The sequence below is a fragment of the Ceratotherium simum genome, chromosome 32, assembly GCF_057802395.1.
Source record: "Ceratotherium simum simum isolate JZ-2026a chromosome 32, ASM5780239v1, whole genome shotgun sequence".
In the NCBI taxonomy this organism is placed as follows: Eukaryota; Metazoa; Chordata; class Mammalia; order Perissodactyla; family Rhinocerotidae; genus Ceratotherium; species Ceratotherium simum.
The window spans coordinates 28917766-28929033 of NC_141931.1; the positions used below are offsets into that span (position 1 = coordinate 28917766).

At 36.2% G+C, this 11268-nt stretch overlaps 1 protein-coding gene across 2 annotated transcripts in view; it reads left to right on the forward strand.

Annotated features, from left to right (window-relative positions):
* LOC101407762 (aldo-keto reductase family 1 member C15-like) overlaps nt 1–8498 on the forward strand; it is a 45265-nt gene extending 36767 nt beyond the window's left edge. The window contains exons 6-9 of one of the 2 annotated variants that reach the window (XM_087420911.1): nt 2891–3000; nt 3913–4078; nt 6707–6789; nt 8456–8498. In XM_087420911.1, the coding sequence (XP_087277037.1) occupies nt 2891–3000; nt 3913–4078; nt 6707–6789; nt 8456–8498 (402 nt within the window). The remainder of the gene's footprint in view (nt 1–2890; nt 3001–3912; nt 4079–6706; nt 6790–8455) is intronic. The other variant, XM_087420912.1, reaches the window with a different exon arrangement.
* Nucleotides 8499–11268: the final 2770 nt, after the last annotated feature.

The window sequence follows — 11268 nt, forward strand, 5'->3', positions numbered from 1 at the left end:
AACTAAAAAGCTTCTGCACAGCAAAGGAAACCATCAACAAAACGAAAAGGCAACGTAACAATTGGGAGAAGATATTTGCAAACCATACATCTGATAAGGGCTTAATCTCCAAAATATATAAAGAACTCATGCATCTTACCAACAAAAAAACTACCAACCTAATTAAAAAATGGGCAAAAGACCTGAACAGACATTTCTTCAAAGAAGATATACAGATGACCAACAGACACATGAAAAGATGTTCAAAATCACTAACTATCAGGGAAATGCAAATCAAAACTACAATGAAATATCACCTCACGCCCGTGAGAATGGGTACAATTAACAAGACAGGAAACAACATGTGTTGGAGAGGATGTGGAGAGAAAGGAACTCTCATACACTGCTGGTGGGAGTGCAAACTGGTGCAGCCACTATGGAAAACAGTATGGAGATTCCTCAAAAAATCAAGGATAGAACTACCATATTATCCAGCTCTTCCACTGCTGGGTATTTATCCAAAGAACTTGAAAACACCAATTTGTAAAGGTACATGCACCCCTGTGTTCATTGCAGCCTTATTCACAATAGCCAAGTCTTGGAAGCAACCTAAGTGCCCATCAAGGGACGACTGGATAAAGATGATGTGGTATATATACACAATGGAATACTACTCAGCCATAAGAAACGATGAAATCCAGGCATTTGTGACAACATGGATGGACATTGAGGGTATAATGCAAAGTGAAATAAGTCAGAGGGAGAAGGTCAAATACCATATGATTTCCTTCATTAGGTAGTAGATAATAGCAACAATAAACAAACACATAGGGACAGAGATTGGATTGGTGGTTACCAGATGGGAATGGGGGAGGGAGGAGGGTGAAAGGGATAATTTGGTATGTGAGGTCATGGGTTGTAATTAGTATTTTGGTGGTGAACATGATGTAATCTATGCAGAAATAGAAGTATAATGATGCACACCTGAAATTTTTACAATGTTATAAACCAATGTTACTGCAATAAACAAAAAATTAAAAAAAAAAATATTTGTGGCCACAATCAGCAACTCCCAATTTCTCCCTACTCCCTGTCCCTGGCGACCACCATTCTGCTCTCCGATTCTATGAATTTGACTCTTTTAGATTCATCATATAACTGGTATCATGTAGTACTTGTCCTTCTGTGACTGTCTTATGTCATTTACCGTAATGTTCTCCAGGTATAACTTGGAGTCAAGGAGTAAGAGTATTCAATTGGAAAATGTGGCTTATAAAATTCAAGAATTTGGCATATGATGTGATTATAAATGTTAAAATATTCATGTGATTCTAGTATTAGTTTTACTCTCAATATTTACTATGAAAATTTTCAGACATTCAGTGAACTTGAGTATAATAGAGTACATCCATATTTCCCTCTTACATTCAAAATTCTACATATTTTCCCATATTGCCAAATATATTTATATATATGTGGATCTATCTGCATACATATATGTCATATTGTGCTGACCTTCTTCAAAGTAAGTTGTAGACAGGACAACTCACATCTACAGACCTCAGAAAGCTTATCCTCTAGTATCCAATCCATATTGAATCTTACATATGGGTTGACATATGTCAAATCGTATGTCTTCCCATGTTTATTATAGATATCCTTTTCTAATCAGGAGGCAGTTGTGGTCCACATATTACTCTCAATCATGTTTCTTAAGCTCTCTTAATCTAGATTGTTACTCTACCCTTTTTTTACCATGACATCCAGATTGGTTTTTGTCAAATATTCTCTATTTATTCGATCTTTATCTTGTGATGTTAATCAACTTGTTTCTCTTTTCCCAGTTTCTATAAATTAGAAGTTAGATCTGAATGCCTTATTACATAAAGGTTAAACGTTTTTGGCAAGAAAATGTCCTTTGCATGCTTTTTCCCTCAAGTTGCACTCTTTTAGAAAGCCTGTCATGAAAAGTTGTACCACTCTGAGGGATGTTAGTTTCGTTTTCTTGATTAAGCTACTGTTAGCCAGGTCTTTTCTTTGTAAATGTATATTTTCCCCTTTGAAATTACCTAGTCATCTGTTGAGTGATAATTGTCATCAGGAGAAGTCATATTGCCCATGAGTTTTCACATAATAATTGAGTAGCCATTAATGATTTTACCCTGAATTAGTTATTTCATTGGGATTTTTAAATAATCATTTTCAATTTTAAACACTATTCTATAATTTTTTTTTACTTGACGTTTTATTGTAAACACAATATTGCCTCATCAAGCCAGGATAAAATACAATTATTCCTATAAGGCAGAGTAAAATCTTAATTCCTTTCCTTTATCAATGTTCTGAGAAAGCAGCTACTGTAATAATCACCATCATTGGGAATAAACATTTTTCTTCTCTCTCTCTCATCACTACGGACTCATGGATTTTTATTTACTCTACGTGTTATAATTACTTTTACTCACTATTCCCTTTGATGCTCAAATTTACCCAGTGTCACCAGTGGGATCCCCACCACACTGGTTCTTTTGTCCTTTGGACGTCCCTTCCTGTGTCTTTGAGGAATTTCTTGCTTTCTAGCACAATTTGATGTCCAAGGACCAAACAGTTCTCTTCCCATCCCAGATGTGGAATTAGCCATGTCTCCTTGTAGTGTACAATGGTATTGAGTAAGCAAGATTCCATCCATAGAGTCACTTGTTCTCAGGAATGGCATTTTTTTGTTTTTACTCTTTTAAGGAACAGACATATAATATTTTTTTAAAAAAATCATTACTTGATACTTATATTTCCATTTTAAAATTAATATTACATAATTTTTATTCAGATTTTTTTAATTTTAAATTTTCTTTTTCATATTAATATTACCATATCATAAAATCTGACACTTTTCTGTCTTGACATTCTACAGGTGGAATGTCACCCTTATCTCAACCAGAGGAAACTGTTGGATTTCTGCAAATCAAAGGATATTGTCCTAGTTGCATATAGTGCTTTAGGAAGCCAACGTCCAAAAGAATGGTAAAGAAGACAACAGGGAGTTTACCTAAAACACTATTTTTGATGAAATATTTTTAATCATACTATACTAATTTTTCTGAAATTAACTCTTAAGTGGCTTGGAGAGAGAGGGAGGGATAGAAGAAATCTTTACCATTTAACATCCCATCACCCAGCCAATGATTTTATGCTGCATGTATCTGGTTGTAGGTTAATCAGTAACAAACACCTGAATTTAAATCTATAAAGAATCCAAAAACTGAGACAAAAACCAAAATCTTAAATCATGATTTACATATTGATTAACTAATTAACACATTTCTAGTAGTAGACTCTCTAAGCCTCATTTACTTTATGTTTAAAATCAGGATAATAACAAGTAACTCTCAGGTTTATCATGACAAAAAAATTACAGTCTGAAACATTTTTGTAAACTTCTACACAAATATTGCACACTGTAAGTAATGATAAAATGAATACTTCTGATGTTGAGACTACTCAATTTTTATCAATATCTTAGAACATTTAAAATAAAAACAATCATTCCTTTTTTCTCTCTTTCTTCTTTCATACTCTTGTTCTTACTTTGAGGGTTATGATAAGAGAAGAAAGACAGCCATTGAGAAGTAAAACAGACAAAATCCATGATTTGGAAGAATGGGTCTGAAATCAAACATGCATCCAAATGACCTGGAGGGTTTGAAAACACAGATTGTTGGGTGCCACAGCTGAATTTCTGAATCTGTTGGTCTTGAGTGAAGCCACGGAATTTGCCTTCCTAACAAGTTCCCAGATGATACCAATGCTCATGGCCCAGGGACCACATGTTGACAAGCACTGGTCTAGAATGGACATATGGAGTCTGAGTGGGTAGCTTCCTAACAAACTGAATACTGAGTCTCAGGTCTTCAGCATTTCTGCATTTCCATCCAGGGTAGACCAGAGCTCCCCAGTTCTCTTGGATGATCCAGTTCTTTGTGCCATGGCAAAAAAGTACAAGCAAACTCCAGCACTGATTGCTCTTCGCTATCAGCTACAGCGTGGGGTGGTGGTCCTGGCCAAGAGTTACAATGAGAAGCGGATCAAAGAGAACACGCAGGTGATGAGTTTGGCTGTGGGCACAGGGCTCCTAAAGAATATCCTTCACATTTGTTCTTCTTTGTGAGGCTCTCAAGACAACTTTGGGCCCAGATGAGTTACCTATTATTTCTCTTGCATGTACGCTTTTTTTGTATTCCCACTGGTTTTCTCCCACTGTGGCAATAGCAGAGGCAGAATGGCTGGATGGAAGTAAGAATGGATACAAAAAGGAGGTTTTACTCCCAGTGTCATGTCTGCAATGTACTCTGTAGCCTTGTGCAAGTAAATCTCATTTTCTCGATTCCAAAATGAATGATTTGTATTATGTGATTATCTTAGTCTGTTTGGCCTGATATAACAAAATACCACAGACTGAGTGGCTTATGAACAACACATATTTATTTTTCATAGTTCTAGAGGCTGGAAGTCTGAGATCAGAGTGCCATGTGGTCGGGTGAGGGCTCCCTTCTGGGTCACAGACTTCTCATTGTATCTTAACATGGTAGAAGAGGCAAGGCAGCTCTTTCAAGTCTCTTTCATGGGGGCATTAATCTCATTCAAGAGGGCTCCACTGTCATGACCTAATCACTGCTGAAGGACCCGACTATCTAATACCATCACAGTGAGGATTAGGTTTCCAGCATCTGATTTTGGGGGCACACAAACATTGAGACTATAGCAGTGATCTTCAATCGCCAAATCACTGTGGTTTTAGTTTGCATTTCCTTAAATACTAATGTAGTGTCAGTTTTATCTATTTAGTATCCTTGAGTTTCAACTTTTGTGAAGTGCCTGTTCAGATGTTTTTCTCTTTTTACTAGGCTGTTGGCTTTCTTCTTTTTATGTGTTGTTGACCATAATTAGTACACCAATAGCTATAGCTGCATAACAAACTCCCCAATTTAGAGATTTACTACAAAAACCATTTATTTGGCTCATGATTCTGTGGTTTGACAATCAGCTTGGGCTCAACTAAGCAGTGACCTTCCTGGCTGGGCTCTCTCATGTATTTGCAGTTAAATGCAGAGCAACCAGGCAGCTCTGCTTTAGGAGGCTGATTTGGCTATCGGAAGTATGTAAACTCTATTCCATATAATTCTTGATACAATTGGCTAGATTACAGCCAACTGGCCTGTTCTTCATCACTTCACAGTGGCATGATCTCAAGGCAGTGAGTGGATATTTGCAAAGCCTTTTCATGTGTAGGCTCAGAACAATCTCACCACTTCTTCTGGCAAATTTTATTGTCCATTGCAAGGTAGAGGCCAGGACAGATTCAAGGGGGAGAGGCTCCTGCAAAAGTGCTTTTGTCTTCTCATTCAAATCTCTACTACACCTGGAATTGATTTTTTAATACCATGTGAAATTGGACCCAAATATGTACTTGCTTAAATGGAAATTCAAATGTCCTTATTCTCCCACAAATTTTCATTGTCTTCTGTGTCGTATATCACATGTCCCTCAGTCCGTTTCCTGCCTCTCTCTTGTATTCAAGTACTTACTTTTCTGTACTGTCTAATTATACTGGAAAATAAGTCTTGCTTTTCAGAATGGTAAATATTTTTGTTCTTTAAGAATGGGTCTTGGGTATTCTTGACTAGTTGTTCTTTTATCTAAAATATAGACTCACATCAACTTTCATGAAAAATAACGGTGTAAATCTTTGGTTAATTTTGCATCAAAACTGTAGATCAATTTGGAGAAAACTGACTTCTTTACAATATTGAGACTTCCAGTCCATGATTATGATATGAATTTTTAATTACATAGGTGTTCTTTATATATTTAATAAATTTCATATCTTTCTCCACAAATGAATTTATATAAATAACTGGTAAAATATATATCCTTTTGATGACTTTTACTAATTGTTTATTTTTAAGGTTTTCAAATTTTGAAAGAAGGAATTTTGAAAGAATAATGCAATAAATGTGTTACTCAGATTCATCTCTTGTTACTTGTTGACATTTTGCTTGCTATCAATCAAGTGATGGAAATATCTATTTATGTATCTCTTTAACTTCTCTATCTATCACTATCTTGGAGTACTATTGTGGATTGATGGATTTCTTTGGTTCAACATATTAGCCATTACTGACATCACTTTTAATCTTTAAAGTGTCCCACATTTAGACAGTGATATCCTCTTCAAATCAGTTACTGTGTCTTTTGAACATGACGTCATTAGTATTTGGACAATTATTGGTTTGAATTATCTCTAAAATTTTTTTATTCACATTCTAAGTGTTCATTGATGGATTATAGAATTCCACCTGTATTCATCAAAATTACTAAATTATGTGTTGTTTTTTTTTTTAATTATTTCTAGATTCTTCTATATTTTCTAAGTACATGACCTTATCTCTTTGAATAATGTCAGTTCTGTTCCTCACTGTTTTAAAGATCTCTTTTTTATCTGTAGTCTTGTGCGTTTCAATATGTTATATATAGTGATGGATTCCTGTTTAATTTTTTCCCTGATATGTGTTATCACTGAGTGTTTTGCTTGCCGTCCATAGAAACTTTGGGAACCTTCTAAGACATTTTGAGTATTGTTTCTGCACACTTCGGTTTGATTCTCTTGAATTTTCCAGATTGGCAATTATGTGATCTAGAAATCATAAAAATCTTTCCACTTCTGTGATAGGTTTATGAATTCCAGTTGACTTCAGAGGACATGAAAGTCCTAGATGGCCTAAACCGAAATCTTCGATATTTTTCTTTTCAAAAGTGAGTGACTTTGTTAAATATGTTTGCCTCAATTTATTTTCTGGTAATGAATGTATGATGATTGGTAAAATTTACCTCAATGCCAGGAAGACAGAGGCCAGTTTGAGTCAGGGATGAGACAGAAGCTTTCTGGAATGTCATCCCAGACTCACTCCAGAGCTTTGTTCACTGACACAGTGACAGAGTGAGTGGACCAGTGTCAGCTTGGACTTACACACACAGATCTTGCCCTCATCAGTCCATGTAACCTTCCAAGAAGCTCGATATCATTGCTGAAGCTACATCTTCCACGTAGGCCTCCCATTGTTACAACAATCTAGTTGACACACACTGTGGATATCACCAGTGTAGCCTAATTTATGTTAACAAAATTGTTTATCATCTTCTTCTCCCAACTTCTCAATTCTTTATCAGATTAAAGGATTCTCCATCAAGCCTCTGACTTATGCCAGAAATGCCCATCACCCCACCCTCTGTGTGGAATCCTCATAATATCCTGCCAAATTTGCGTCCTTCATATGTTTTGAGATCTCTTCCTTCTCCTTTTCATTGCATGTTTGTTCAGGGCTGAAATAGTGCATTTCCCTCCAGAAAGGCTGGTCTTGTGGGGTCAATAGGAATTTTTGTTTTAAAGTTTGAGAAATATGGAGATCACGATGAAGAGGACAAAATTTTCAAGAAGATATATTTAACCAAAATTGGAGAGAATTTGTACCAAACAAAAGATATTTACTATTCCTTCATGGTCTAAGTTCTGGGATTTTGAGAAAATACTTTCATTAGAAATGGGGAAAGGGAAGAATGCACCTTACTTCTACCTGTGAGAATTTTAATTCATAATAGTAATAAATGTGATAATGTATAGAAAGGGATTAGCACATTGGTAAGTTATCAATACTCAAAAGTTTGTAGATTTATTATTCTCCTTGATAATATATTTATTAACGTAGAGACAAATGAAGAAGAAGATAGGGAAATAATGCAGAGAGAAAGAGAGAGTGGTATTCAATCAGTCATTCTTCCAATAAATTAGATATTTTAATAAGAAGCCATAATATTTCTATCACTTTATATTTTGGGTTATTACTGAATAGAGACCTCATTATTGTATAGTAAGTTCCTTGGAGATGGGACCCAACGTTTATGTAACATCCTTTCCATTTCTGAATCTAACTGGATGTGTTGTATGTGGTAGGTAGTTAGTAAATAATTAATGCATTTTAAAAATGGAAGTGAAAATACATTCAGTACACTGTATCACTCTAAAGTATTTATTACTGCCAAATATGTGGCTGGACTTGTCATGCTCAAAATAAGGCAGCATCAGTCTCTTCTTCCACAGAGAATTTGGAATAAGAAAGGACAGTTTATCGTGCTGCTTTATTGACAGAAGTAGCTAGGGCGAAGAACATATTTGAATATTTGACTCTGCATCTTCTGTGTATTAAATTCTGGGCAGGGAATACCATTTGAATAATTTAATTATTATTATTATTTTTTTTAATTATTATAAATTCATGTTTGTTAAAGAAAGGCATACTCCAAACCCAGTCAGGAAATAAAATGTCTAACTTGACCCTAATGACATCTTCTTAGAAATCCCTTCTCTACTACCCTAGAAACAGAGTCATTGAAGCCATATATGCATTGTTTTTTCTCATTCTAGTGTTGCTGACCAACCCGAGTATCCATTTTCTGATGAATATTGACATGAAGCCCTTTGTCCTGACTTCTACCAGAAATCTTGAGTATGGATAATGAGGTGGGAAAAGTCTGAGATGTTGGGGATTTGACAGGTCAGCGTAGTTTCCATCCATGCTGCTTAACATCTCATACTCAGCTAGACTTAAGTCCATAGGTCAGGAAGGAAAGGCACTCAATTTTTGTCACTTTCTATAAAAATTAAAGATTTCTTCCCCTAAAGACTCGTACCTACTCCAGTCTCTGTTTTGTATATTGTCTTCCCTTCTGTCTCATGAGAGCCAAAAACTGATTTGCCTAGAATTTGGGGTGAAGGGATATGGGATAGGATAACAGAAATTTTATAGACATTTCTGGAGGAAGATGAATAGAGATTTCAGCCTCAAAGGAAGTAGTAGTTAGCAGGCATTTATATGTCAGTGTTCCTTTATCCCTCAAGGAACAAGAGAACACACTACATGTGTGTGCAAGGTGAGACACATATTGCAAGGATGACCAGCAGTGCAAACACTCCTTTCCATAAGACCTCCAGGAAATCCCAGAACGAGGTATCCTTGTGACAGGCCTGGCCCAGGAGGTGGGAGGGGAACCAACCTGTAAAGATGATTAGGACTCAGACATACAGAAGTTTTAGGAGGAGGGAGTTGAGCACATATCTGTTTGGCAAACTTTGGAATATGCTTCTTCACTACTTCAGTCCTGTAGATAAAAAGAAACTTTACACAGTATTTTACCAAAGGGCCAGAGCTGAGGATCAGGACTAGATTGTCACATGTGCCCAGGTAACAGTAATGAGCTTGCTGGCTTCCAGTTGGGCAGAAATTCAAAGAAACAATTGACTGATCAAATTACCCTGAACTTTAACTTCATATTTATGAAATTTTCTCAGGTTCAAAAAATATTAATTTGATATACTTGATCCTTTAAATGTTTCAAACACAAAGCAAGGCACACTTGCAAAAACAAGGTACAAAATATTCCTGTCATTAAATATTTTCTGTAAATCAATATTAATATGGCAAATACATTTAGTAATTCCAGTTATCCTAAATTTTCAAACACCATTTGGGAATATATAGATGAAAATAACTCACAACAGTTGTTAACTTTTAGGAACATCTTTTATTAAAAATGTACATTTATATTTTATAATTTTTAGGGGTACAAAATTAATCATGTAATTGTAAGGAACCAAATATTTATTATAGAACACTTTGTTCAAATTTAAGACAATGATGGACCAAACAGTGACAATCACAGAACTTTGAGACTGACAGTTGTTCAGGACCTGGGTACACTTTCTAACACCTATACCTGCCACTATTGCTTCCTCTCATGACCACATTCACCTCCATAATCACTGGGCTTTCTAAAGCCATGCTCATCAGCTGAGACCTAACCACCAAGCTGTTAAATTCACAGTCTTTGCTAAAATGTTTCATCCTTTAAATTAGAGGAGGCTGTATATGTTCTCAGATTTTAGTTCATATTTGTATAACTGTAACATAACCTTATGTTTTTAAGATCTAGTGCATAATTATTGGGATTGAATCCTTTTGTTAGGCTGCAGTTCTACCCCTTTTATTTTTATTTTTTATTTTATTATTATTTTTGTGTGTGTGAGGAAGATCAGCCCTGTGCTAACATCCATGCTAATCCTCCTCTTTTTGCTAAGGAAGACCAGCTCTGAGCTAACATCCACTGCTAATCCTCCTCTTTTTTTTCCCCCAAAGCCCCAGTAGATAGCTGTATGTCGTGGTTGCACATCCTTCTAGTTGCTGTATGTGGGATGCGGCCTCAGCATGGCTGGAGAAGCGATGCGTCGGTGCGCGCCCGGGATCCGAACCTGGGCCACCAGTAGCGGAACGCGTGCACTTAACCACTAAGCCACGGGGGCTGGCCACCTCTTATTTTTTATAGTGTGTCCTGGGACTTTTTTTTAGTCAGTTTGTTAAAATTCATCTTAAAGTGTTGTTCGCCTGGGAAGATCAGTGTATATGACAGAGGTAGGCAAGTAAACTCTCTAGACCTGCTTCAGTCAGGAAAAAGATAAGGAGAAGATGCAAAGGCTCATGTATTTTCTGATTAATTCAGAACTGTTAAGAAAAGAGAGACACATTTTAATAAGATTGAAAATCTAGCATTCCAGTTTCTGGTCTCAGTGGCAAAGAACTTGGAAGTCAACACTTCCACCCTCATAACAAGAAAAAAGATAAACAAACTAAGAATTGTTACTGAGCAATGTCGTCATTCTGCTCACCATGAGACTAACCAAGAAGTCAGGAGGCCAGTCGGTGAAAGAGAAGGAGTTTGTTCTTTTTTGCCACCAAAGTCGAAAGATGACAGACTAATGTCCTCAAAGGCCCTTCTTCCTAGAACAAAGACTATAGGCTAGTTATATAGGGGGCATTATGTGCAGGTAAGCATTATACTGTTTTTAGAACACAGTTTTTTCAGACATCTATTCTCCAGGTTGGCCTTCAAGGTCTGGTCTCAGTTCCAAACAATCTTCTGTTTTTCCTCCCTTATGACCAATGTTCCCGTTTACCCAGAGACTGGACATGCATCGAGATGGGTCCAAGGCTCTATATGCTGACTTAGCTTAAAGATAATAAGAATAAAGTTTAATGCCTGTGTATAATATAAAGATTATCATTTAACGCGTTCTGCCTATATGAGTAGCATCAACAAAATCAACAACTTTCCTTAGATCTATCAGAAAATTGAAGTCACAGGACAAATTGCAGACCCCAAAATTGGAGAGGCAGGTGAATACAG